At 48.1% G+C, this 27597-nt stretch overlaps 11 protein-coding genes across 11 annotated transcripts; 7 read left to right on the forward strand and 4 right to left on the reverse strand.

Annotated features, from left to right (window-relative positions):
• Positions 1-2060: 2060 nt before the first annotated feature.
• N7509_000677 (uncharacterized protein) lies at positions 2061-2808 on the forward strand (the record flags this gene model as incomplete). Its single annotated transcript, XM_056625314.1, has 2 exons — positions 2061-2321; positions 2404-2808. 2 exons carry the CDS (start codon positions 2061-2063, stop codon positions 2806-2808), a joined length of 666 nt encoding a protein of 221 aa, XP_056493896.1.
• A 701-nt stretch (positions 2809-3509) lies between these two features.
• On the forward strand, positions 3510-5486 carry N7509_000678 (uncharacterized protein; the record flags this gene model as incomplete). The annotated part of the gene is made up of 1 exon (XM_056625315.1): positions 3510-5486. The coding sequence occupies one exon, from the start codon at positions 3510-3512 to the stop codon at positions 5484-5486; it is 1977 nt and encodes a 658-aa protein (XP_056493897.1).
• A 1075-nt stretch (positions 5487-6561) lies between these two features.
• On the forward strand, positions 6562-7944 carry N7509_000679 (acyltransferase family protein; the record flags this gene model as incomplete). The annotated part of the gene is made up of 1 exon (XM_056625316.1): positions 6562-7944. One exon carries the CDS (start codon positions 6562-6564, stop codon positions 7942-7944), a length of 1383 nt encoding a protein of 460 aa, XP_056493898.1.
• Positions 7945-8468: 524 nt separating this feature from the next.
• Positions 8469-10338, forward strand: N7509_000680 (glycosyl hydrolase family 79 C-terminal domain-containing protein; the record flags this gene model as incomplete). Its single annotated transcript, XM_056625317.1, has 7 exons — positions 8469-8637; positions 8690-8789; positions 8850-9287; positions 9342-9404; positions 9457-9494; positions 9545-9750; positions 9811-10338. The coding sequence occupies 7 exons, from the start codon at positions 8469-8471 to the stop codon at positions 10336-10338; spliced, it is 1542 nt and encodes a 513-aa protein (XP_056493899.1).
• A 234-nt stretch (positions 10339-10572) lies between these two features.
• On the reverse strand, positions 10573-11618 carry N7509_000681 (Haloacid dehalogenase-like hydrolase-domain-containing protein; the record flags this gene model as incomplete). Its single annotated transcript, XM_056625318.1, has 4 exons — positions 10573-10754; positions 10832-11293; positions 11421-11449; positions 11518-11618. 4 exons carry the CDS (start codon positions 11616-11618, stop codon positions 10573-10575), a joined length of 774 nt encoding a protein of 257 aa, XP_056493900.1.
• Positions 11619-13580: 1962 nt separating this feature from the next.
• Positions 13581-15645, reverse strand: N7509_000682 (uncharacterized protein; the record flags this gene model as incomplete). The annotated part of the gene is made up of 2 exons (XM_056625319.1): positions 13581-13876; positions 13899-15645. The coding sequence occupies 2 exons, from the start codon at positions 15643-15645 to the stop codon at positions 13581-13583; spliced, it is 2043 nt and encodes a 680-aa protein (XP_056493901.1).
• Positions 15646-17721: 2076 nt separating this feature from the next.
• On the reverse strand, positions 17722-19684 carry N7509_000683 (cytochrome P450; the record flags this gene model as incomplete). The annotated part of the gene is made up of 5 exons (XM_056625320.1): positions 17722-18158; positions 18223-18966; positions 19125-19227; positions 19286-19399; positions 19460-19684. The coding sequence occupies 5 exons, from the start codon at positions 19682-19684 to the stop codon at positions 17722-17724; spliced, it is 1623 nt and encodes a 540-aa protein (XP_056493902.1).
• A 950-nt stretch (positions 19685-20634) lies between these two features.
• On the forward strand, positions 20635-21256 carry N7509_000684 (putative pyroglutamyl peptidase type I; the record flags this gene model as incomplete). Its single annotated transcript, XM_056625321.1, has 2 exons — positions 20635-20742; positions 20813-21256. The coding sequence occupies 2 exons, from the start codon at positions 20635-20637 to the stop codon at positions 21254-21256; spliced, it is 552 nt and encodes a 183-aa protein (XP_056493903.1).
• An 800-nt stretch (positions 21257-22056) lies between these two features.
• On the forward strand, positions 22057-23160 carry N7509_000685 (MOSC domain-containing protein; the record flags this gene model as incomplete). Its single annotated transcript, XM_056625322.1, has 1 exon — positions 22057-23160. The coding sequence occupies one exon, from the start codon at positions 22057-22059 to the stop codon at positions 23158-23160; it is 1104 nt and encodes a 367-aa protein (XP_056493904.1).
• Positions 23161-23498: 338 nt separating this feature from the next.
• N7509_000686 (uncharacterized protein) lies at positions 23499-24789 on the reverse strand (the record flags this gene model as incomplete). The annotated part of the gene is made up of 2 exons (XM_056625323.1): positions 23499-24572; positions 24631-24789. The coding sequence occupies 2 exons, from the start codon at positions 24787-24789 to the stop codon at positions 23499-23501; spliced, it is 1233 nt and encodes a 410-aa protein (XP_056493905.1).
• Positions 24790-24941: 152 nt separating this feature from the next.
• On the forward strand, positions 24942-26066 carry N7509_000687 (uncharacterized protein; the record flags this gene model as incomplete). The annotated part of the gene is made up of 4 exons (XM_056625324.1): positions 24942-25071; positions 25186-25377; positions 25413-25938; positions 25994-26066. The coding sequence occupies 4 exons, from the start codon at positions 24942-24944 to the stop codon at positions 26064-26066; spliced, it is 921 nt and encodes a 306-aa protein (XP_056493906.1).
• Positions 26067-27597: the final 1531 nt, after the last annotated feature.

Below are 27597 nucleotides of genomic sequence, written 5' to 3' on the forward strand. Positions count from 1 at the left end.
TGCAGCGAGTGTTTAGGTGCTCCCGAGTCCTTTGTCCTTTGTTTCTTTTTCCCTCTCCATACTTAGTATCTCGTTGAATGCGACACTTTTGAGGCTTGATCTCCTTTATTTGTCCTGGGATGCTAAAACAGCACGAACAGCTACGGATAGCTGTAGCAGCTGTAGAGGGAAAAAAACAGGAGAACTATGGATGAAATAAGAATTCAATTGCCAAATGATAGCAGAAGTAAAGATCTGATCTGAGAACAGCAGGAGAGGAGGAAGGAAAGAAATACTCTACATACAAAAGGTGAGACCCTGGAATCGATTGAACGAACATACCTAGGTATTGGCCCCCAGATAGCTATCCCAACCTTGGAAGTCTGGATTCAAGTTCCAAATAAGGTGCCTTGTTGAAAAATATATTGCGGCATGATATTATCTAAAAATTAGGAGAGACGAGACTCTATCCCACTTGCCGCCCGGGTATGATGGAAAGAGGTCATCCAAAATGAAACAATAAGTAAAATCCCTTCTCGAGATGGATAGCCTCGTGGTTTGAGTAGGCCCCGGTCCCAAGTTGGTGGTTGGTCAAGATATCCCGGCACATGGGGCATCTTACGTGATACATAACATGCCCAGTGCCAACTTGAGGATTGGAAACCAAACGGTCGGCCCCCACATGCAATTAAAAAATCTGCTAGGATGCCTTTGAGTCTTGACTTTGCTTCGCCCCAAAGCTTATCTAGGGCCCTGTGGATGGGGTAAGCCCAGGGTTACGTCCGTCCCGTCCTACTCACATTGCTGCCAGGGTAGTACACAACAAGCTTCAGCTGATGCATGCCAAGCGTGGACCCGCTGCATCCGCGATCTCTAGAGGAAAATAGGATAAACCAGGAGAGACTTTAAGTCCCATCGAATAGAATATCACAGTTCCGTGATGTGTAGTACTTCTTTGTATTTGTTTCCCCAGTTTTCATATCGAAGTTTGCAATGCGGTTCTCACCCGGACGGTTCTAGTTTGGGGTACTCCGTAATTGTTTGGGAAATCAGTGCGAAATTAAACCGGCTAGCTGCATCAATTTATAATCCACTATTTACACTAGCGATATCATTCCTTAGTCTCTTGCACTGTATGGAAATATAACGCGTTTTGAGCACTCGATATGGTATAAGAATTTAGTTTGAAAACTTTGTATTTTACCACTTGTATAAAAATGGGAAGTGGATTACAATCATGCAGCCTTATTGCACGGCCGCGCGTACAATCAGGGGCCAAATATCCCGCCTGGGGCCAAAACTCAAGCGAGTGCGGTCCCTAGCACCCATCTTCTAAATTCGTGAAGAACTACGGAGTAAGGATAAACTAGAGGCACATGTGAGTATGTATACCGAGCTCTAAGGCTGTGGACCGCCACGCTTGGGCCTCCAAGCCTCGCAGATTGTTTGGGGCGATTCCACAATATATCAAAAAAGGATCCACTTGTCAGACTGCCTGGTCCCAGTGCTAACAGCCTCGCGAGCCTCTTTCAATAAGATGCATCGTAAGTGTTTCACGGAAGGTCCCAGCTTGGCTCCTGCGCCAACAAAAAAGACACCTAATTGGCAAAAAAAAAAAGCTTTTTGAAGTCTTTCTGTATAAAGACATCCTTCCATACCCAGTTCCGAAGCCTGAATATTCCGAGTGAACCGGCACAAACTTCGCTATGTTGACCTTCCCTCACTTGAAGCAGCTTCTGTTGCTAGTCCTTATTAGCACGCAGGCACTGACATATTATATTCCGAGGTTTGTAGTCTTTCCGTCTATTCTTATGTTTTGGGCGTATCTCTAACTAAAACCCACTAGGGAAGAACGTGTAGAAAACACCGCAATATCTCACTTCCATCGTCGCGATGGAAAGTCTCCAGACGCCACGCCCTACGAATACCTTTCCGATTTGAACAATTGCGGTCCAGTCTGCAAATCTGGGACTATTAAACGACGCTGGCTGCCTTACGATGACACGGATGACTTATCTCTTAATGCCACTGAGGCAGATGAGAAACCAGACGGCTTGGGAAAGAGAGCCTTTACCACGGATATGACGAACGTGCGCAAACCCAGAATCGCCGAAAGAATCGACTCTTACGTGGCCAATAACCTCCCCGATCCAGCAGATCCTCAGTTCACAGACGGCTCGATGAATGGATTCTATGTGCCCAACTCTATGAACACTGTAGCGCATCAGTCCAGGTTGATGGATGAGAATGGTGCCAGTTTGAGTGGCGCCTTTCAATTTGGTACTGGATCCCTTCACGGTTGTACCATGCTGACGATCGTGAGCAACAGAGCCGTCTGGATGGTAAGCCCCCGCATTCTTTTTCCAATCTTTTTTAGAAAGAATCCTCCCCTTCTCAAATGCCCATGTGCTGATGGATGTATAGGCGCACTTCTGGGAAGGCCTCGCGTGGAACAAGGCAGACACGTGGACCACTGTTGACCAGGAAAACCTCCAAGACTATGTCATTGGAGCCCTTCTTGGCAATGGCAAGAATATGGATAATGTTGATCCGATTGACTGGAGTCTATTCAACGACGACTGTGACGAAACTCGTGTGTTCTGGATGACTCCGGCTTACATGAACAGCGAAACGTCACCTGCGAACTACGCATTGTATAAGGAGAAAATTAAAAAGGTTCAGGCTGTTATTGACGAGCATCTCGAGAGCCCTGAAACGGAGACATTTCTGTATCAGCGACTGATGTACAACTATAACGGCGGCTCACCCACGGGCACAAACTCGAGAAACATCGACACAGGGGCCTACGGACAGACTATGTTTCAGTAAGTATCGCATTCTACGATCGCAGGCGTCAAAATGGGCCTAACACTTCTTAGATGGGATGGAAGAGAATACTGGCGACTGTTCTACGAGCACAACCTCTACTCGAACGATGAAAGTCAGAATTATAATCCGGGCAATCCTAGACCGGTCGACCTCCGGACCAGTAAAGCGACATGGAGGGGTTAGGTATCCAAGATTCGTCGTGTCGGATAGCATTTTTATACGCGTATTTGAGGTATTTAACTACCAGGCAACGAACAAAGCAAAATGGTGACCGAGACAATTGAATGGAATCGTCGAGTTGACCTCAGGGCCCAAATCCTCCAAGTACAAACAAACCCGACGGAAAGGGGCGATGACAACGGACGGCTATGGATAGTGAAAGCAGGGTTTGATTTTTGGCACACGGCCCACTTGGGGGGCCAGTATTGTATTTCAGAATAGGTACTCGTACATAATTTTTTCTTACGTCAACCATACAATGAGTAAGTTATAAGTATCTAAGTAACAGTGGCCGTTCATTAGTAGTTGAGGCGTGCCGTCCTCCCTCTCCGCCTTTGGATACACACTTTTTCCGATCGCCATAGTGGAGTTCAAGATGACATAGTGCCAGCCTCGCGTGCCTTTTCTAATCAACAATAGCCTCTTCTCTCCTCTTTCTTTCTCCCCCCACCTATTTCTCCGTCGTATTTATCGCCTTCAGCATGTTACTTGGCTTTCAAATTTTACCGCCGGAGATTCATCAAATAATTCTACAGGCTCTATGCAATGAACACGAGCCCAGTGTCCGGGCCTTTGCTGGCGCCAGCCGATTTTGTTATGCCCTGGCTTTGCCCTATCTCTATCAGACTCTCAATATCCCTGCGTCTGAAAGTAAGAAACTCAGCGACCGTGTTGAATCTATTACTCAGCTCTTTCAACAAAATTCAGGCTTCCAATACGTGAACCGACTTGTGGTCGGCGAAGAGCCGGCGTCGAGAGGAGCAGCAAGTGGCGGTTCAGAGGTGGAAGAAGGCACCGACCGAACTGATCGCTTCGAAAACAACCTGCATGGATCCCTAGATCGCTTTAACAGCAGGAAGAGTCTCTATCGGTGGGCGGGGACGCAACATCCACCGGAGTCAGATTCCCCACCCACTGACGCCTGGCAGCATCTGGCCAGTTTGATCCAACGACTGCCCAGGCTACTGGATCTGATTTTTCTATGCCATCATCAATTTCCCTCTTGTCTGTTGGAGGCACTTCACCGTCATCATCCACGATGCAAGCTTCACATCCACAACTTCTTTCTACGGAGCTTGAAGAGCCCTGTGTTGGATCCATACGAGTTCCAATTGGCCACTTCTCCATGCCTTTTCAGCGTAAAGGGGAAGTACGAAGATTCCTTTTGGCCAGGCTATCCAGAGCCACGCAGACTGCCATCACGAGAGCCCCTACCAGATGGTGCCTATCTCAATGAAGCTATCATGCACATGGCGTCTGGACTTGCTCCTAATCTGAAAGAGGTCACTCTCTTTCGCCCGCCTGGTAGCGGTACACCTCCAAAATCCCCTCTGCCACCTTGGCGGGGATTTAGTCAAAAGAAGGAAAACAATCTAGAAAAAGGCTCAAAGTCTGGCGCCTTAAGATACCTTCGACTCGATAATACATATCTCATCAAGAAAGACGATATCAAGTATTGGGCGACTTGTACGGACTTCTCAGCTCTAGAAGTGTTCAAGCTTAAAGCGACACTCGAAACCGATCTTCTACACTATCTGAGCACCGAAGTCGATCTCGCGCGTTTGAAAACATTGGCCCTAACTCCCAATGAGATTGAGAATAATGACTACCAGCAATTCAACATCTTCATCCAACAGTTGCGGCCATTGTCCTCTTTGGAGTTAAAGGGCTGGATGCTCAGCTCTGTATTGGATGGCATCATGAATGGCCACGGGACCAGCTTAGTGGAATTGAAGCTGGCAGAGAGCCAGGGCAATGAATCCGTCGGGTCAATTAAGAAGCATGATCTATCGGCAATTGCCCAAAGCTGCCCTTTGCTCCGATATCTGGATCTGACTTTGGATCGCACAGGAGGAGATTCTGAGGAGGCCGCTCTGTACAAGATACTAGGATCCCTGCCACGGCTAAAATGCGTCTCCTTGACATTTCACGTTTCGAAAACCTGGGACTACATAGATGGTCCCGGGGACATGGACGATTTGGTCAACACGGATTTTGACGATGAATTCGATCAACAAGTGCAATGGGCCGTTCGTCGAGCGGCCGGTGGCTCTGAAGCGTGCAATGGCGCGATTCGGGAGCGGCTTGTTAACTGTGCGCTTGACTCAGCCCTTGGGCGCGCCATATTCGGTGCAATCTCAGCGGGCAAGCCCGAAGGCTCCGTCTCATTGGAGAAATTGCGTATAAAAACGACTGATGTGGTAGAGTTCGGGGGAGTCGGATGTCCGATGGAATTGATCCCGATCCTGGAACACCTGAGTCAGCCTATGCGGATTACAAGGTGTGTTCGCAATGATTCTCGGAATGAGCTGATAGTGGAACAAGAACCAAGTGATGAATTGCCATCTGAGTTCCCTGAATGGCTTGAAGTCATCTGGCGTCGCATTTGGCCTGAGAAGATGTCAAATGAATGGTGGAATGACTGGCATAGTTTGCCTCTTGCAGAGGTGGATGCTTAATGGCCTAGTATCTAGCTGGCCAACGGATATATCCTGTTCACATTCTTTTACATGGGTCTATGTTTTATACCAAGGCATCATGTCTCTATCTAATGTGCATTATCGCGCTGGATACGGCCCTGGGGCTTTCCTCGCAGAACGATGATGTTTATCTGGCCTGTCACCTTCCAATTTTCATGATCTGGTGCCCGCAAACAAAGGTACCTATAACCCTGTAATGTCACGGTGATGTAAAAGCCTTAGACCTAAGGCATAGAGTGTCGGTTTCCGGGTCTTACACCATTGACCAAGGCTTGAAATGTGTGTGATACTCAATAATTACTAGCAATTCTTTTTTTTCTTGTGCTGGACACTCGTCATCTTTCATATGCTACTATTAGCCTTCTCAAAAGTCTGATGTCTGATCGCCATTGATCTGTCTCTTTTTCCACCGGAAACTTTCGTGACGAGCGTTTCCTGTTCGCACAGAATATATGGTCTTCTTTCGCTTCATCAAAGCATTCGCTGCTCGTTCATGCTCAAAGTTTGTTTCCTTTATTTTCCACATTCAGATGTTCGAATCCTCTGTTTCGAGCTGTTTGAGATCCTTATCGTTTTACCGTCCACCCCTCATGTTCTCGTCCCGCTAGACGAGGCCCACAATCTACAAGTCTAGCGACCAGCATGACCGGTTTATAAATTGTAAATTTCAATCATATTACCTTTCGACATTGCGCGTCTTGACAAAGAGAGACGACGTATGCTGCCATTATGGTGGGAATAAGGCTACTGAGAGGAGTGGTTCTCTTTCATCTTTTGAACCCCGTTCGTGTCCACGCTAACCCATGATAGAAACACTAATCTAAAAATGGCATTGTCTCGGGTATAATGGATGGCCATTGGCTCACTTGAGATTGGGGCTGAAAAGTGGATCCAACAGACCCGAGATATCAAAACTGATCAAAGTTGCCCAGGGTGGCCTAAAATCATGCTGACACCTCTCTCTTCCGCGACAATGCAATAGAAAAAACTTCCACAGAACACATAGGACTGAAGGTATGAACTATAGGCTGTGACCTATTTTCTAACCACGACCATGGAGCGCACAACCTGGCTGGACGGCCTGCGCGGCATCGCAGCCGCGATCGTCGCCTTCGATCACTATTTTATGAGCGACGTCTGGCACCCGTTCGTCTCATTCTGGACAGAACCTCCTGAGTATAATCGGCACATCGTGCAGCTGCCACCAATTCGCATCCTCTTCTCTGCTCATGGCATGGTGACCCTGTTCATGGTGATCTCCGGCTACGCTATCTCCATCAGTCTCTTGAACGCGCGCGATGGGCCACAATTTCTGCAGCGCATGTCATCTGCGATCGTGCGCCGGGTCTTTCGAATCTATCTACCCGTCATCATCACTGCTATTATCGCACAGATATTCTATTTCTTCGACCTATATCACTGGGAATTCGACCAGGGTCTTATCGACGATCTGCCTAGGCCTTGGTCAAATCCATGGGCCCACTTTACCTGGCTGATGCACTATATGGCGGAAAGTATCAATGTCATCGCCTCTGAGTACCGCGGTGGTCTCAATGGTCAATTGTGGACTATGCCCCTGGAGTTCAGAGGATCAAATGTTGTCTACCTACTGATCATTGGCCTTTCGGGGTGGCGGAAGAGAGTGAGGCTTATTGTTCTTCCCATCTTGGGAGCATTCTTCTTTTGGTGGGGAAACTGGGATATTTTTGGTTTTATCTGGGGTCTTTGGCTCGCGGAAAAGGCACACGGTGCTGCGTCGAGCGAGAACTTCGATCAAGATACTGAGCTTGAAATGGCAGAGTTCGACGACACGCCAAACTCACTCTTTTCTTTGCCTGAGCGCTTGAACCTTTGCAGTGGAAAGCGTCGGTATAAAGCGTTGGGTTGGCGACACCCAAAAAGCTGGTCCATTCTGTCGCGTGTTGGAATCGCCCTTGTCTTCGTCGGTGGGTACTATCTTCTCTGTCTGGGCAATGATGGCCATCTTCCAGCAGGATACGGCTTCTTGTCCTACATTCAGTCATCGCAATGGAAGGATCGGTGGCATATCTATCACTTTTGCTGGAAAGAGCTCGGATCCGCCATGCTTGTTTTTGGAATCGCAGAATTCAAAATCCTGCAGCGACCACTAGATACGCGCATTGTGCAGTATCTGGGCAAAATCTCATTTGCGCTCTATTTACTTCATGAGACGATTTATCAGCTGTTCCGGAATCCCTTGCGGGATTTCCTCTACTCTTCGCTGAGTGGTGGGACTGCCTATGAGACTAGCGCACAGGCGTGGAGTGCAAATCCCTTCTCTTTTCATATCGCGTGGTGGGTTTCGGGCATTCTGTTGGGGTCTTTTGCGGTGTTCTGTGCGCATTGTTATACGAAATATGTGGATGATCGGTGCGTTGCGTTTGCCAAACGCATCGACCGTTGGCTGAGTGTTTAATACCACCAGTGCCTAGTAATATAATATACATTTTTCCTGTACATAATCTTAATTATTTTAATTATTTTTCTACGGTGGAAGCGGCTAGTTTTCATGGATCATTGAGTTGTGCTGCACCAGAATTTACTATCTAGCCGACCTCGGCCTGCCAGTGGGCGCTCTTTCATCCCGGTCCAATAACTTGAACTCCCAACTCTAGACTCTTCAAACTACAATCAATCTCACGCTACCCAATCTCCCGATCCCTCCTTCAGCCATTTACAACTGGCGGAGATGACCTTTATACCTTAATTGAGCCGACATCCGGGCCGACATCCGGCGAAAGCCTATTGAGTTCGGGTTCCAAGCGAGAGCCTTGAATGATTGCAACATCGAACCCCATATTTCGTGATTAGATGCGTAATCCGGGGTATACCGGGGCGAAGGGGGAGATAATATAAATAACGTATAGTCTGCCGTTGGGGAAATCACAACATTTACTTCAAGAATCTGTTGTGGATCTTACTACATTCCTGGCCCACATCATGCGCTCCTGGATCCCATTGATACTATGCAGTTCGGTTGCGACTGCTGCTCTGGCGAGAAACGTCAAGATCAGTGCGCCTGAAAGAGTGCCCCTTAGTGCCTCAAAGACGATTGAACATGACTTCGCGTCCTTTTCATTGCCTTTCCATTTCTTCCCAGACTATGCTGGTAAGTTCTGGGGTGACAATCGAAGGAGGCAAACAACATCTAATTGAAATAGGCAACAAGAGTCATCCAAATTTATTTTCCCGTGATGTACTCGATCTTTTCTTCGAGAAGACAGGGGCTCATCCACATGTTCGCGTTGGTGGTACCTCAGGGTAAGCTCTTATACAGTGTAGTAAATATTCAAATCGGATCTAACGAATCAATATTACCAGAGATCGCACCATTTACAATGCCTCCCAGACACAGTCAATCGTCTTATCAAAAGAATACGATAATGGTATCCCCATTGAAGTATCTACAGGCAAAGCCTTCTTCGAAGGCCTTGATAATTTTCCCGGGACTCCTTGGACTTTCCAGGTCAATCTTGCCAACAACAAGAGCAATGCGCTCGAGAACGCGCTCACCGAGGCAAAGATTGCGCTCAGCCACATCAAGAAAAACCTTGTCGCTTTTGAAATTGGGAATGAGCCTGATCTCTACCCTGGTGATGTTCGACCCTCAGATTATACCACAGCGGATTATGTCAAAGAGTGGATTCACTACGCAAATGCCATCTCGAAGCATGTTCTGCAAGACAACCCCTATGGACTTGATTCGTGGCAGCTATTCCAAGCTTTGACTTTCGTATATAAAGGGGACGGTTTTACTACGTAAGCTGCTCTATACCTTCCTCAAGGGATCGCCTTCATGCTAACCTGGTGTAGGGCTGATGCCTTCAAAGACGGAATTGACAAGACAGGCCATGTGAAGACGGTATCGCATCACCAGTATGTTCAATCTCCCCGCAGAATTTTGAGTTCAGTCTAATGTCCTTTCAAGATATGCCGCTGGAAATTCAGACTGGGTCAGGCTTCAAAGTAAGAATATTCTCTAAAGAAAACGCCTGCTCTGTTCTAATTTTCCCAAGACTCTTTCATGAACCACACCGCCATCGTCGGGAATTTAACGCAGTACATCCCCGATATGGAAGCAACGCATGCAGCCGATCCCAGCATCGAATTTGTACTCGGAGAGACAAACAGCGACTATGTTAACCTAGGCATGAACCAGGTGGAGGGCGTTTTCGGAAGTTCCCTTTGGTTGGTTGATTTCCTTCTTTACGGAATGAGCCTAGTAAGAAAAAACACTTTCTTCCCTTGAGAATATTCTGAACATTCACTCACTATCAAAAAGAACATATCTCGTTTCAATCTTATCCAAGGCACGAATTTCGGCTACACTGGCTGGGTTCCTGTACCCTACAATGGCCAAGACCCGCACGTCCGCCCACCACTTTACGGGCAGATCCTTGTCGCGGATGTAATTGGGCATCATCATGATGTGCAAATTGCACCGGTTGATCTAGGTCGTTGGGATCTTTCAGCATACGGAGTCTATCAGTCGGGAATTCTCAGCAAATATGTTGTGGTCAATTTTGATGAGTGGAATTCAACCACGCATTATCCTTGTCCTTCTCAAAAATTTGAGCTCCATGTGCCATCCGGTGTTCATTCTGCGGAAGCAAAGAGATTGATTGGACCTGGTGCCAGTTCCACATCTGACATCTTCTGGGGTGGGGTTAGCTGGAACTGGACAGCCGATGGTCGACTTGGACAGCACGGGGCAGAGAAAGTTGAAAGACTGCATATCCAGGGTAAGAAGTTGCTTCTAGAGGTTCCTTCAACTCAGGCGGTTGTCGTCGACTTGCTTCGAAAGGATTAGCTTGAACTGTTCTAGAACTCTGCAATGTCAATTCTATCAATGTACGTTTGGTAGCATATTGTTCAGAACGGTGAACTCTGCTATAAAATACATAAGATAGTAAGTAATATGGCCACCCGACGACAAAGCGAGAAATACGCAGTACAGAATTCTAATAGAATAATTTCCCTGTCAAGCATTGATTATGCAAGTAGTAACTAATACCTCCTCCCTACACCCCACACCCCTTAATAATCAAGCCAAAATCTCGACCGATTTAGCTCTAAAAAAATCCGGCCAAATACAACTCAATTCCTCAAGATGCTGAATCCGATGCTGCGAAGCCTGAGACTCCGGAATCGGCAAACCAGTCTCAACCAAATGACAAGCCGTCCAGCCAAAACTCTTTGCACCAACGCAATTTCCAAACGAGTCATCTACGCAAAGTACCTAATCAGCTTTGCCCGGAAAACAGAATTTGGGGAGAGGAGGGAAATTTCAGTCATCAACTTACCAACAAAAAAACACCCCGCAACATCACCAACCCCAGCCTCACGCATAGCCTTCTCAAACATACCAACCTGAGGTTTACAAATGAACGGCACAATCTCATAATCGCAATACGTAATTCCCTCAAATAGGTCCTCAATGCCGAGTAATTTGACAACACGTCTGGCATGCGTAACATACGCATTCGTCAGCAGCCAAAGGCGGACCTTGGTCGTATCAATTGATTGCAAGAATTGTCGCAGTGTCGGGTTTGGTTTCAGTAGGGTTTCCAATGGTAGTGCGTCGTCGACTTGGCTGTTATAGTGTAGGGCATCGATGGCGTGGTGTCGGACTAAGCCCTCTACTGTTTGGCCGTAGGTTTTGAAGTATTGAGAATGTAGGGCTATGGCTTGGTCGCGGGGGAGGTGTAGTTCGCGGGATAGATAGTCGTCTATCAAGTCGGAGAGGGTGTCTTGGACATTGCTGCCTGTGGGAGGGGGTGTTGGTTAGATTTGATATTTCTCTTTGGAATTTGGTGTTTGGCATCGCTTATGAATTTTGGCTGCTTTTGTAATAAAACGAATCGAGTTGGGGTTTGAAGTCTTTGGACATACTCCGTGGATAGAGACAGTTGTCTATGTCACTAGAAGATATTGTTATTTCAGTCCAGAGAGATATCGAAATATCATTTCATGACTCAACTGAACTCACAAGAAGAGAACTGGTAAAGCAGCTCGCTCGGCTGTACTGTTCACGAGGCCTGTGCCTGTGTCTGTGCTTGGAACTAGGACTCGGACTTTGTCGGTCTCCATTACTTTGATCTCTTGAATCTTGATTCTTTGGATACTGAAAAGGGAAAGGGAAGTGATATGAAGAGTCTACGCAGATTTGATGAAAGAAAGTTCGATATCTCGGAGCGGGAGAGAGAGCCCTGGGTCCCCACTCCACTGTTGCATCGGGGTACGAAATGGGCATGGACTGGGAGGATAAATACGAGGCGCTAAGACTGATTCAAGCGCCACTTTTTTTTTCTTATCTCACGTGCCGGTCGTTGTTGAACGGTTAAGTGAGAGAATCAGAGTTTAATTATAGCTCATGACTACTAAGATATTACAAAGTTGCTACGATTATACGAGTAGATGAAGTAAAGGGTGAAGTGAGAGAAAGGTAATAAATTCGGCAAATCAACTGTTGAGAAATGCCCTTCGCCGGACTGTCTGGAACAAGTCTAGGCGGAAAAGATGAAAAATGATTCGCAACCAAGCAAGAGCGCCCATCGCCCATCATCATACGTAGATCATAGATCATAGCTAAAAACAAGCCGAGCAAAAGCTCGGAGCAATTAACAAACACGCGAAAATAACAAGATCGGATCGGGCGAAACAGAAACGAAGTGGGGTTATCCCCAGAATATAAGAGTATATCCGGAGGTCCATTATGCGTCGCATGGAAGAAGGTGAAGCGGGGAGCGAAGGCTTCATGCTTGGTTGTAGCATTTCCGATCAAGGTTGAGTGAGGCACTGACACTCAGATTGAGATAATTAGAGCAGGCCAGCTTGACGGAAGCAGGAAATGCAATTATGAAGCAGAAGATGATGGAAATGGTAAAGATGGAATAATAATGGTCGATAATGAAGAGAGAAAAAATCAATAAATTGATAGCGCTGGCGGAAAAGAGAACCTAACACCGTGCTTGCATTGCATCTCGGAATGTTGTATTCAACTGCAGGTTCATGTGCGTCATTCATTTTGGATCGTCTATGTGGTTCGCATATGTATCGTCATCTTGCATATTCTTTTTGGGGGACATGAGATCGGTTCGAAAGCGGAAAGCGGAAAGCGGAAAGGAAGATGTTCCATCCTTCTCCTTTCCATTCCTCAGGTAGGAAGAGGAAGGAGACGGATGGGTGTAGCCGAAGAGAAATAGTGGAGAGATGTTGGTTAGTCGTCAGTGTCGTTTCCAGGCTGCCTGTTAAATTTGGCAAGAGGAAATATCGGCCGAGCCAAGAAAGCGAGGAGTGACGGCTAGATTGATGGAGGCAAGATAACAGAAAAGAAAATTGTAGAGAGTGGATCGCGACTCAGGCGAAGGGTAGTGTGTGTTTTGTCGGGTTTTATGGCGGTTTGGATTTTTTTTTGGTCTTTTAGAAAATTTGTTTGTTCCTCGAGGTCTGAGTACCTGAGAAGAGACGGTGTGAAGAAAGAAGAAAGAAAATCTGTCGAAATATCGGTGTAGAGAACGAATTGGCATCATAAATGATCGAATCTGGTTCGAGGCCAGCTAGGCATTCTGTTGAAGCCCGGTTGATATTCACAACAATCACAGATTCGATCAGATGCTGAAAGGGGTGGCAGAATAATGAATGTAGTTCCCAAAAAAGGGAGTCGACTGATCTTCAGTCATACGAACAACTCAAGATTAACACAGGATAATCCAAGGTTGCTGTATCCATGACCTCGAAAATTCACACAAGGTGTGAATGCAGGTCATAAGCAAGTTGTCGACAGCCAAGTCAGGAGGAAAAAGCCCATCACATTTTCTCTTCGGGTAGAGGGGGTAGTGTATTGCAATTTTTCAGTGATGCTCGAAAGTTCGGGATCAGAACTCGAGCTATCTCAAAAGACATATCGTTACAGTCGTCACAGGCCGTTGCTGTCATAAAAAAGGGCTGCGAAATCTCGTTCAGGTCATTATGCAGGGAATAAAAGTTTCGCAAATGAATCGAAGCCTCAATGGAACGGAAAACTCGGGACAGCGGGACAAAAAGACGCATTTAATTATGCGTGTAAGGCATGTTCAGGATTTGCCGGCGGATACGTTCGGCATCAGAAAGACCCTCCTCGAATGGGTTCTGCAGCGGCTGTACTGCTGGCTTCTCCTCTCGGAGGGGCTCTCGGAGGGGAGTTGAGCCTGGGTGAGTCGCCGGGCCTGTATATGGCGGAATACCACCGCTGGAGAACGGGTCAGAGGTGGAAGGTGCGTGTCGAATGAATCGACTGGGAGCTTCGCGGCGCTTGAACCCTCCTTCAAGTTTGAAGGGCGAGCCCAGGCGCTTGATGTTCTCACCACCTAGGTTCAACAACGCATTCACGGGGGGGTTTCATAACCGGGGTCGTCTCCTCGGGCTCAGCCTGGGATGAGTTGAGCGACGAGGGAGGAGAGAACAGCTGGCTGACATCTCGAGGGCCCGCAGCACTGGTTGTGGCACCGCGGTTGCGAATCCGGACACGGCCATGGCCGATATCTTGGAATTTGTTGTCGTGCATATAATCGGACAGGCGACGGTTAACTTCCTCATCGGAAGGATCCTTGGTATACACATCACTGAAGACATCGTCTGTATCCCTCGGAGTCAGATCGAAGTGAGTGTTGCGGCGCATGCGGCGGCCAGGTACATGAACGGTCTCGCGTCGTGGGTGGGGAAGATCGGCCACTTGGCGGTTCGAACCTCCAGGTCCCCAAGTACTGTACACAAATGGTGATCCAAGGCGTGGCGGGATGCTGTAGGGTTGTGGGCGGAGGTATTGATTTGAAAGCTGGGGAGCACTGGCTTTGGGGCTCGCATGGGGGCTGGTGGCCTTCGGGCTGGCGGAAATGGGTTGTTGGAGGGGGGTGTTGAACCATTCGGATGATTGTTCGGGAACAGGTGCTTCGGCCAGCTGGGCCAATGGAGTCGGAGCGGAAGCGACCAGAGACACACCCAGGTCGCGAGTAGCATAGGTTGTACAGCTTCCTTCGGCGAAGTTGTGAACCTGCGACCCGGCGTTACCAAGCATGTCGGCGACGGGCTCGGGGCTACGGGATTGCATCATGCGCTGATAATGAGGCGCAATGCAGAACTTGCGTCGGCACAGATGCTTAAGGCGGCTGCGGGTTTTCGCATCAGACTTGGGCCAGACCGAATTCGAATTGGATGGCTTTCCAGCGGCCTTGGGAGTGGAGCTACCGCTACGGTCGGCAGCTGTCTGACCGGGAAGAGTGGTGATGCGGAGTCGCTTCTTCTCCCAGGTACGCTTGGCACGGCGCGCAACTCGAGAAGTGACTCCAAGAGGCGGGATGCTGCCCGGTGTCATTTTGAACGGAGTCATGGTGGGATCCTGCAGGTATAACTGATAGGTGTTCCACAGGTGGTTATCCATATCTTTCGTCCAAGATTTATCCTTCACCTGGTTTCGTTGCACTTGCTGCTTCTTGGGCAGGGTGGGAGATGACATCTCGGGCTCTTTGGGGAACTCAAGCGGGAAATAGGAATCCAAGTCGCTCTCAGCGCTCGTACAGCTGCCACCAACGGACGGTCGCGATGCGAAGGTTTCGATTGACTCGATGGAGGAGTCGGAGATGTTTGAACATGACGAACCGGGGCGAGTTATCTGCTCCCGGGTCTGGTCCCACGAGGGCCACTCGTGCGACTCATTCTCCAAGTCAGTGCCTCGAATCTGAGCTTCGGGCGTCTTGAAGCTCATGCGCTGATGGGGCGGAGCGAGGAAACGGCCGTCGTTGGTGTTGGCAGGATCCTCGGCGAAAGGCGCGTCGAATGAGGTACTTTGCTGGGGAACTTCGATGGACGGCAGAGGCATGTCCTCGGTGCCGGTGCTGGTGCTGGGGCCAGAGCCCTGGAATCGGAACAGGTCGAGGTCCATTCGAGCGCAAACGTCAGTTCCGGAGCGCACTCTCACGCGAGGAAGACGGCAGCTGGAGAAGGAGTGACGCGGGGCCTTGGGCACATCGACATAATGAGATGGGCGTTCGGGGGTTCGCGGTTCGTCGACGCCATCGGCAGCTAGAGACGGGAAGGTGAAATTCTTGGGGAGGGTTCGCGAAAGCTGACGTTGAGCCATGTTGATTGAATCGGGTGACCTCACGCCGGAATGTGTGGGGGAGTAAAACTTTGGGGAGAATGTGTCGGCGTCGGCCGAGGTGGTGAATGTGAAGGTATGTCGCGGCCTCGAAAATGGAAGCGCGCGAGTCGCGTATAATCGTGATTCGTGAGGAAAATAGGAAAGAAAATAAAAAGAGTCGAACGAAAGGTCGGCGATATCAAAGAGATTGAGGGTCGAATAATGATAAATGCGTGTGAGAGAAACGTGCTGTGTTGGGGGAGTATCCTCCGCGGAATGCGCGAACTGAATACAATATCACCAGACACCGAATCACCACTGCGATCCCATCCCGTCAAAAGAGCAGGAAAAGGAGATCATTACCGAACGCCAAAGACAAGAGAAAGAGAACTGCGAAACTCTCGCAGGGGGAGGGGTGGGGGGGAGGGCAAATGGGGAGGGTAAGGATATAGGGAAAGAGAAGGTGAAGAGGTGAAGATGGGCTGGGAGGTTGGGTTGGGCGCCCAGAGTGAGGCGCTCTTTGGGGGGAAAGAGGAGAAGGGTACTCCAGTACTGGTAAGTACAGGTAGTGGTAGTGGTAGGTACGTTAGGTACTGGTACTTTTAGGGGCTGCGTATGGTAGCTGCGGGTGTTGGTACCAGGTACTCCTGCCTAGGCCCACCGATCGTACCGCTAAATACTCAACTAGGTTGGAAAGAGTAGATCAAAAAAAAGTGAAAAAGTGAAAAAGTGAAAGTGGAAATCTGGGACTTTGACAATCTCCTAAGTCCTCAGTAATACTCTATGTCTATTGGAATGCTAATGCTATTGTTTGTTTATCGAGTAAGAGTGCGACCTTACATGCTGCATGCGCGCAGTGGTAGCTGTGACTGTGATTGTGACTGCTGTATACTCGGTACGGTACTCCGTACTCTGTAAGTATAGTTGGCACCCGCACCTAGGGCAGGCACGCCCCGTCTCGGTTAAGCCAAACCGTTGAGTCTTCGAACTCTGCAAGGGCGGATCTTCCCATGCCCACACTGAATGCCCACTGATGCCCACTGATGCCCATTGCGTCCGTTCTGCATTGCACGTTGCAGATTGCACAATGCCTATTGCACAAGGGGTGTTTCCTTCTTTATTTCTGTACAGAGTACTCCATACTCTGTACCAGATCTGATCTATGTAAACAGGCTACTTTTACATTGTTGACATAAAGTGTGATATAGATCAAGACATAGATCAAGACATAGATCAAGATCACTATGTATCAAGATAAAAAGGCAAACTTGATGTGTGATTCCCATTGCTGAATATTATTAACTCCACCAATTTTCAATTTCTGATTGTGCGGTGAAGAGTGAGGCAAGCCTCACTATAACCCCATCTGGATCGTCGCGTCGCGTCGCGCGGACTTGACGCGTCTCGCGATGTGTTTTATTACCGTATCAAATACAGTCACCTGATATCGCCATCCAGCCTGCTCCCGCACTACATTCAACAGATGGGGATGCTGCACGACATGCATTGCGCATTAACCTGGTCCAGACGGGAATCCCTCGTCGAGTCATCTCGGTGACTCCGAGAACTTGAGAATCCTGGCTCATCTGTGGTCGTGGATGAGCTGAAATCCCGAGAACGTCACCACTTGCCGAAGTCTCCGTATGCATGCTGGAGTATCAGCTACACTCCCGACGCGACATCAATTGTTCTGGGCAGTATGTTTTTATTAAGATCCATTAATTTCAAGTACGAAGTTCATAGAAATCAATTCAAAAGAGTCTTTCTTCATCGTCACTAGAGGGTCTCATTATTCCTTACGAGTAGTAACCGGTGATATCACCATGAACAACCTGGAAAGATTGAATGCTTTTTTTGGCACACCCTATCCTAGCAAATCCTGCTTGCAAGCAGACACGAGAACCTGCTCATGCATGTACAGCAACAATGGTCAACAAAAACAACCCTTGAAAAAGGAAACTGAAAAAGAAAACAAAGCCAATCCCAGAACAAGGGATCAAATCCAATAAACAAATCACCAAGATCTCCCAACCTGCAGCTTTCCCACCTTCAATGTCTCGCATCAACTGCCGATCGCTACTCCCCAAGCGCCGCAAGGTCGATCTCCGGCCTCCTGGAGCGAAAGAGCAATTCAACACGCGGATCTGTAATGATTTCCGTCCCATGATCGAAATTCGCCGGCCTCCCAGCCACACCACCATCACCATCACCACTCTTCAACTTCCAATCATACTTAAGCAACAAATGTACGAGAAAAATCTTCGACTCATTCGCTGCAAAGAATCGACCGGGACAAGCATGCACCCCGTGACCGAAACCGAAACTCTCGCGCGAGGTCGTGACGAATTGGAACCGTTGCTCGTTGCCGGGTTCCTGGCGCTTTTTGTAGAATCTGTAGCCGTCGTAGATTTGTGGGGAGGGGTAGATTGTTTCGTCTTCATTGGTGTGTGTTGATACTCCGACCATTGCGCCTTTTGGTATGACCGTTCCGTCTGATAGGGGGGATTTCCTTTCTGGCAAGACGGTTTAGGGAGACTAGAAGTTGAGTCAATTAAGGTACTTCCAAGGTACATACACCTGGGCAATCCATATGGAAGGGGAGCCCCAGGCCCGAGGATTGCACGCGGGTTGGTGTTTGGGGAGGATTAAACTCACTCATAGAGACCGGATGAATTCGCTGCGTCTCCTTCATCACGCTGTCCATTAACTTCAACTTCAACAGACTAGACTTCTTCAAACATCCGTCCTCAGCTATAACGGCCCGAATCTCATCGCGCAGTGGCTGGATATATTCCGGGTACGCGGCGAGGTCATACATAACATTCGTCAAAAGGTTAGAAGTGGTGTGGATAGCTGCCAATGACAGCGCTATCTGGCCATTCGATATATTGACAGATCGACCAGATGACTTAGACAATGACTCGTACCAGTCCAATGTATCCTGAACTCGGGGTTCATTTTCGCTCTCAGTTTCGGTTTTGTTTTTGGCGGCCTGGTGTCGTCTCTTAATTTCCGCATCAATGATCAATTTTCCCTGCGCTAGGTGGTTTCGGAGTTTCCTTGTTGTCGTGAGGAAGTACTGCGCCACCGGACGCAGGATGGTTAGCCACTGCCGCAGTTCACGGGCGGCGTTGAAGGCGTCGATGGTGTAGTTGACTGAGATTTCGATCCATTCTTTGTTGTTGGCGAGCGTTTCGCCTAGGAAGGCGCGGGTTGAGAGACGTGCTACGACGTAGGGGATCTTTGCGGAGAAGTTGTAGGGTGTCCATTCTTCGTGGATAAGAAGAGAAGTTAGATAGATGTTGTCGGTAGTAACTAACCCTTGCTAGAGTAGGACGGCGCATAGCATACCGGTTGTAGGGGGGGAATATCTCCTTTGCAACTACTGCACTTTCCTTCGATAGTGGGATTGTCAACGAGCCTACAATATCGGTCAGTATTTTCTATTTATTTGCTGTCATATCTCAAAGGTGACATACCGAGTGCTTGGGTCAACTTGGTCCGCACCAAATCAACAGTTACCTGCCCGCCGACGCCAGGATGGAATGGTTCAAACCCAGAGATTCGATCGTCGAAGAAGTTCTATTTGGTGTCAGCTCCATGACTATGGCTATTAAGGGGGAGGGAAAGCCCCGCCTACTCTTTCAACAGCACCCTGGAAATCCAAATGGGGATGATTCTTGATCTCGTCGATATACTTAGGGTGAAGGATCACCAATGGCCTCTCGGAGATGAGTTGGAATATATTCGCACCCTATCCCATTCGGGTTAGCAACCTTGGAAGATTCTCAAGTTTTCGGAAATACTGTCCTACCTTAGAGAACCCCTCCATGATCAATTCTCGAGCACTCGATTTAAAGCGCTGTCTGGTCTTCTTATTGAGAAGATCCCATCCATCTTTACCGATAAGGGGGATTCGACGATGGGGAATTTCGTCTGCCAGATCTTGCCAAAATATGGAGAGCAGCACGGCGACAAGGGAAACGACTAGACCTTGGACCGCGTAGGGACTCTGGATCAATTCGGCGAAGACCGCCATGTCGGAAGTATATACCTACTAGTACTAGTAGGTACTAGTATAAGGGGTGGTGGAAGCGATGAAAGAAGAAGCTGAAGAAAGTAACCTGAAGTTGAAGCTCTAAGGGGTACTGACAGACTTTACCCCAGCTGCCAGCGGTAGGGCTAACATATAAACAACTTTGAAATCCATCGGACTCAGAACAACCGACCACTCAGAAGTGACCTGTTGAATATTGATCGCTCGGGGCTTGTGTAGCCGACGCAGAGGCCCACTCCACGAAGATCGGAAGCGGTTGGCGCCGAAACCAAGACGTGTTGTGAAGAATTGAGCAAGCGGTCTGAGAGTCCGGCATTGGAAGACTCCGAGATTCAGTGTGGGTGGTGCGTGGAGTAGAACGAGAACGAGACTGGGGCTTTTTCCTAACTTGGTATTTTTAGAGAGCATCACTCGATCGATTGTGGGGACACCTGGGTAATTGGTGAACTTTGATTGACTGGGAGACAAGGGGTGCTCCGTATAGCGTATAGAACCCGTATAGAACTGCGTATAGAACCGGGTTTCGGATGTGCTACATGTAGTAGTTAAATGGTTGGACGGATCTCGGGCGTATACTATTATATTTTGAGTTGCGGTGGTATCTACTAAAGTATATTTAATACTGCTACTAGTACAACTTATACAGGTAGTTAGTAGTACCCCCAGGGCTGGGTACGTAGACAGCTCCAGTGACCCGGATGGTGTATACCAGAAATCTTCCAAGATTGAAGCTGAGAATATTAGATATCTTGATGAAATACTAGTTTTAGAAGACCTATAATAATCTATACTACTGATTTTCCTTATACTCCCACTCCCCTGAAGTAGTAAGCAGTATAAATCCACCGCCACCCGACCACCGCCCCCGCATTCATCATTGGCCTCCCCGCAACTTCTCCTCTTTCAAGCTCACAACCAACTAGAACTTCACCATGGGAGACTTTGGCCCTGCAGTACAGCCACTACAACCTACACCAGCAGGAACCCCTCAACCAGGCCCCTCCTCCAGCGAGATTTCCGTCCTGGTAACTGGCTTCGGCGTAAGTGATCTACACTCGGATCTCTCAAGATCCCGAGCCCGAATGAGGCTGACCTCACCGTGTAACTCAGCCCTTCAAGTCTAACCTTGTGAACGCTTCCTACCTGATCGCCTCATCGCTTCCTTCCTCCTTCACCTTTCCTTCGAAGGACGGCTCCTTGAACCGTCGCATCTCCCTCCATGTCCACCCCACCCCGATCCTGGTAGCATACGCCACCGTACGGGAAAGCCTACCAGCAATCCTGAAAGCGTACGCTGCTGCGCACGGCGGCCAGCGTCCAGACCTCATTATCCATATTGGCATCGCCGCGCCACGCCTATACTACTCAGTAGAGTCGCTGGCTCATCGCGATGACTACAACATCACCGATATCAACGGGCGCACGGGCTACGAAGACGGGGAGAAGCGGTGGAGAGAGATGGGGCTTCCGTCTATCCTAAAGCCTGGCCTTTCGGATGCTGCTTCTGCCTCCACTTCGCTCGCTGCCCATACCCACCCAACGATCGGTTCTTAAAACAGTGGCAGGCTCTTGCGCCACCCGACACTGATATTCGTGTGTCCCACGATGCGGGTCACTACCTTTGTGACTTCATTTATTATACCAGCATGTCCTTGGCGTATCGTGCAAATCAGGACCGGAGTATTCTCTTTTTACACGTCCCTGGTGCTTCTGAGGATGTCGATATTGAGCGCGGTCGCGCGATCACCATCGCTTTGATTAAGAGTATGGTGATTTGCTGGATTGATGAGAATCACCCCTAACATGACCAGTGCGACGGCTGAGATTTCTTGAATTGATTATTCACCGCATGCTTTCGTCATATTATGCAGACTCCGACTCTCTTTTTTTTTGGTTGATATTTTGGTTTTCGTTCACCCTTTTCAAATTTCGGGTTCATTCTCTCTCGCATATAGTCCCTGCATGGTGTTTTTAGGACCATATATCTCGCTACATATTTCCCCAAATACAAGTTCAACATGTTTCAAGTTACAGTCAACCTCGGAATGAATATTATTGAAGTATTAAACATTCATCCCTTAGTGTTTTCAAAGCTCCTCCTTGGGTAATTGTGCCTCTGCTTGTCCAAATTCCTGCATTTCCCTTCTCATTCCTCAGCGACCAGTCTTGGCAAAAACGGCCGCTTATCAATCCGCCCGAGCCAGCCCCCTCTCCGTAGTTGTTTACTTACGCCAGTGCCAATATACGTAGAAAGCTCTCGTTCTCTTTCTTCATCCCTCCTTCCAATAGTACTTTCGTTCCTTTCAACTTGAACCTACCCTGCAAATGAGAAATTACCAAGGCCTACCGTCACAATGGTATATTCAGTCACCACTCCCTTGGTCCTAGGACTCATCCTACTCCTCCCATGTCTATTTTTCTCCAATTTGAAACCACCAAAGGGATGGAAGACAACATGTCTAAATTCACTCCTCCCCCGCCTCCGCCAACTACACCCCTGGCGCACCGGCACCAAACAATCCAGTGAAATCGTCTCACTACGCATGTACCCAATAAAATCCTGCCGCGGCTTCGAAGTCCAAAGCACAACGCTAAAAGAGCACGGCCTCGACCTCGACAGAAGATGGATGCTAGTCGACGCATCAACAAACGAATTCCTAACAATTCGCCAAATCCCAGACATGACGCGCATCAGCACAGCTTTAAGCCCCGACGCCTCCGACCTACTAATTTCCATCCCAACCACAAAATCCAGAAGCAAAACTATTCGCATCCCCGCATACCCCTCACCAGAATGGCTAGCGAAAAATACATCTATCGCCCCAGTCAAAATCTGGGACAATGATACAGACGGATATATCTACAGCAAGAAAATTAACGCGTCTTTCTCGGCATTTCTGGGCCGATCTGTCTCGCTTGTATATAAGGGTCCGACACCGCGAATTCTGAAGGGAAATGGGGCACCGGAGTTACTAGGTCGGGTGCAGAGTACGGGGTTTCCGGACGTTTATCCCATTTTGATTGCGTCGGAGGCTTCGCTTGCGGAGTTGAATGCGCGATTGCAGAATATTGATGTTGATCCCATTACAGTTGAGCGATTTAGGCCTAATATTGTTGTTCGGGGCCAAACGGCTTGGGTGGAGGATTCGTGGAAAACGGTGCGGATAGTCAGCGGTGATGCTGGGAATGATGGTCCTTCTTCGCTTGATTTGGACATAGTTGCGAGGTGTGCGAGGTGTCAGGTTCCGAACGTTGATCCTGAGACTGCGGATAAGCATAAGAAACAGCCGTGGGATACGCTGATTTCGTATCGGAGGATCGATGAAGGGATCAAGTGGAAGCCTTGTTTTGGGATGTTGAGTGCGCCGAGGAATGAGGGGGCTATTGAGGTTGGGATGAGATTGGAGGTTTTGGAGGAGACGGATGAACATCGGTATATTACAGGCTTTAATGCTTAATGCTTAATGTGATAATCTATAATCGGTTGCTTTTTGATCGACACTGCTTGGAGGTAGAACTTGAATTAGCTACATCGGGCGATTGTCTGTGCCCTGTCAGTCCCGTTTGACGCTGCAGTCAAAGTACATTGCAACTTGAAGGTTTTGAAGTGAAATACTACTATTTTTGGCTGCAATTGCCTTGTGCGGCGGAAGCTTTTAGAAGGAACCCTAACTTCTAGTTCTGTATCGTTTATTAATGTTCTGGATAAGGAGGCAGGTATCTCTGCTCACCTTGATGAGGCATACACTTAACTACTACATCCGTTTGTTATTTCTATGGGCTTCCACAAGTACAGTCAAACCACTTGACCCTCCCATGCGTTTTTGGATCGAACAGCAGTTGCAACTTCCCAGTCTAAGTTCTGCGCAAATATCTCCTCATCTTCCAATGAAACAAAAGAGCCATTGTGCGGATCCTTCTGCGCCGCTTTCCACAAGTCTTCCAAAGAGACCTCATCGGCATGCCAACGCCGAGCGACGTAAAAGTTGTTTAGAAGCTGCTGCAGGCGAACACGCAAGAAACCTTTGTATCCACTGGAGCTTTGGTTTTCACTATCTTCCACATGGTCCGGATCGACAGCCCAGATCCAGAAATCATCTGCCAACCGGTTCTCCAGAACAGACGCTGCAGAATTTCCATCTAGATATAGAAAAACATTCCGCAAAGTTCCCACCGTGAGACCTTCAGGAATTTTGTTCATAGTTCCCGCCGACGAATCACTGCAATCACTACAATCACTGCCAAGAAGCCATGCTTCCTTTTTCGGGGGCAAGGACCGCAAATAATTAAACCGCTTCCGTAATTCGCCAAGGACGACGACAGGGAATTTGTCGTCTTCAGTAGGTGCTTCAGCAGGCCAATCTAAATCCTCAATCAAGTAATTCGATTGAATCGTAAAACCGCAGGAAATCGCACCCAAAGCCATATTCTTTGCCTTGTCCGATTTTCGCTCATATGACTCCCACCGATCAGGATCCTCCGCCTTCCATTGGGGATTCTCAAAAATTGCATAGCCCCAGTGTTTTTCATCTCCATCTTCTTCCCATAGCCGACGCAGCCATGGATGCCCGTGTTGCAACATTGTCTGCAGGTCCTGTTGTTTCTCATCTTCGCACTCTTCTTGACGGCGTCGTTCATCCTCGTCGTGCGCATTCGCGATTGCCTGGCCTTCAAACTTCTCGTAGAGATAGGTCTGAAAACCCCTCAGGCGATTTACAGTGTCCGTGCCATCCTCCTGATCAGAGTTCTTAGGCAATTCAAACAGAGCATCCTCAAATGCGTCTTTTTCTGCGAAAGTAAGATTGCTCCAGTAGCGATCTCGTAATAGATCGATTTCAGGGGTAGTGAGGTCTCTGGGGGACTCGGCGGCCTTTTTTTAAGAAATCCTGCTTAGTTGAGGTTGTTGAAGCAATAGCTGTGATATTTGCCTCTTGCGTCGCAAGATCGGGAAAGTCAAGAAGTCGAATACGATACTCTGCACTTAGAACCGAGGGCTTTTTTTCAAATTCTTGAAATATCGCGAGTAGCCCATCGGCAGTATCCAGATTCCGCAGAACGCGGATGAAAGCTGAAAATACAGATTCCATGATTTTGTAGCGAGTTTATTCAAAAGGCGGGGGGCGGTTTTAGAGTGTCCGTATCACTGGTTAAGGCTGACCGTTAAAATGATTCCTCCAATACTGGAAACAGCAGGTGAGATTGAGGTACAGCCCGGACGATAGATATTCCGTCAGTGACAATGGTTGGAGATCGAGTCCTCATCCCAGATTGTCCTGATAATTGCTTGCTTGATGTGAAACCGGAAATCATACCCGCATTGAGTGTTTATGGACAGGGTGAGGATCTTGGGAATTTGGGAGGTTGTCAGTGTAAGTTTAAGCTCCCTCGGATTATCTTGTTATTGATGGGAAATGGCAGAAATGGCTTCATAATGATAATGATAAGAAACCTCACTGACTCAATTGGAAGGATCACCTTTACAGCCGAGTTTGTTCGTGTCCCCGTCGCAGACAAATCCATGATCATACTGGGCGAAGAGCATGATCACATAGAAGATAAAGATTTCCTAGTCCTCACCGATATTTTCCCTGCGGCCTGGATCGGAGTTACCTGGTCCGACTTTGAGGCAGGAAATATGTCGTCGGTCACGTCGAGGAGCGGCTCGAAGCCGCAGCGTCCATTGGCGCCATTCCGATTAACTTTACCAAAGGTGAACCATCGGCACAAATGCTTGCCCGGGAACTGGACGGTGTCCAACGCACCGTGGATTTTGTTGAAGAGGAATGTCTAAATGGCAAACTGAAGCACGAACAGTCATTTGTAGTCGCACAGGCGATCAAATGTACAAGTGTGGGTGGTGGTGTCGGGGTGATTGGAGTACATTTCGCTTTGCCGACTTCCAATGGAGTGAAGCGAGGAAATACCATTTCGCCCACAATGGATTTTCCCATGACTTTTTTCTGGGAGAAGAACTTAACCCTGCGCGGGGGTACAGTGGATAGCAAGTTATTAGTTGAGCCATTGTTAGAACTTGTGAAAAATGGCGGAGCTAAGCCTGGCTTTGTTTTCTCTTCCACAATTGATATTGAACAGGCGTCTACGGCATACCGCCGATTTGATGATAAGTTGGAGACTAAGGTTATGATCAAGTTCCCTCGCGATGGAAAAGAAAATGGTCATGTTGCGCCGGAGACTTCGGAGAATGGGGGGCTGGAAAAGGGCGCGAATTTACACGGGCAAGTGCATGAATAGCCATGTCTGCTTCACATTGGGACTGACAAGTATTAACAGTGGCCAATGGCGTGGCAAGACCAAGCGGCGTTCGACCTCTTTACAAGCTGCTCATAAACGAGCGAATAATTAGACCTGATCTCGGCAGAATGTACATAGTATCAGACGACTGGGATTTTGGCGGAACTGTATTTTTTTTGGGGATAAATCAACTTGGAAAAGACTGTATATTACTCTTGAAGTGTGTTCAGATATTACCACCCTAGAAAATAACTTTTATGAGTGGTCTCAGACCAGCTAGTTGGACTCATAATATGACGTTATCTATTGTAAATATTTAGAAAGCTCGAAAAGCTTAAATGCGCTGGTAGTTTGACATAGGGATGGGATGATCGACCACAAGAAATGAATATTCAAACTTATTCAAGTTATTTAGCACCTTTGGGTTGCGTGATATGCATATTTCCAATAGTTGGGATGAGCTTGCATAAATATCTCATAGAACCTTCATCCACGCTACATGTTTCACGTTAGCGCCACATCTCGATCCTTCCTTGAGCTACCCCGGAATATGCGGCTTGGCCCACTATAAGTCTTAGTCGAAACTATTGATTGTCGCGTGATGCAGGACATGACGGCGAGAATAGAGCCCCGGGCCCCTATACTCCATTTCTAGCTCGTGGTGTGACCCACGCGGCACTCTAGTGATGGGTTTGCTGGGGTGCATGACTAGTTTAGGAGACGGGGTGGAAATGTGCATATCATACTATGATTGGTGGAGAATAGCAGAAGGATCTCGCGATTAAACTAGCTATCAGCTAAGTCTTTCATCAATTTACGTGTAGTCCTAGTAATTGCGTGTCAATTAACTACCTCAAGTTCATACCACTCTCTGGTTCTCCAGGGCTCCCTGATGACTCGGAAAAACCTAGGATATACATTTTCCCCTGATTCCCGGGATGAATCACACTCACGGCACCGGTTAAGAGTAGTCCGTCCAGCGAAAAGAATCCGGGAATCATGATCATTCCAACGTCCAAGCGCTGAATCTAAGTTTGCAAGGGGATCCATTGATTTCACGTGATTGTGAGTTGTATCTAATGCGATGACAGGAGGCTACGATAAGGCCAGACCCTCCGTGGCACAGCGGACCCGGCCCCACGGGTGTGGATCGATGACCATTCCTGCCCAAGTGGTTTCTGCGATGTTGCTATTAGTGCACTGTAATCAAAGACTTCTTGTTGGCACTTTGAGATATTGCTGCTGGTGTTTTTTAATTCCTTTAATTCTCTTTATTTTGTTTTTATTTATTTTTTATTTATTTTTTTAAAAAAAAAGCTATTCTTAGTGCTAACCCAGATACTAGCCTGAGGCCACCGAAACAATTCGGACAGGTTCGGGCACGCCGAATAGGGCCCGATACTCGGCCTCGGGAGGCAAAAGGCACTGGGACGCAGAGATAGACACCGCAGACACAGACACAGACACAGACAGAAGAGAAGAGTGCAATAACCCGAGCCGGGAGAATTCGGAAGACGGACAGCGACCGACTGCGCTGCTTATCTGGCGCCAATCAGAGCGCGCGTGAATATCAAACTGTATCGTTACACTAAGCCTATTCCGGCCATGCTTCAGGGCTCCACCGGTGGCAATGTTTATCTGTG

Source organism: Penicillium cosmopolitanum, assembly GCF_028827165.1.
Source record: "Penicillium cosmopolitanum strain IBT 29677 chromosome Unknown utg000003l:1.0-3747932.0:1.0-3751027.0, whole genome shotgun sequence".
In the NCBI taxonomy this organism is placed as follows: Eukaryota; Fungi; Ascomycota; class Eurotiomycetes; order Eurotiales; family Aspergillaceae; genus Penicillium; species Penicillium cosmopolitanum.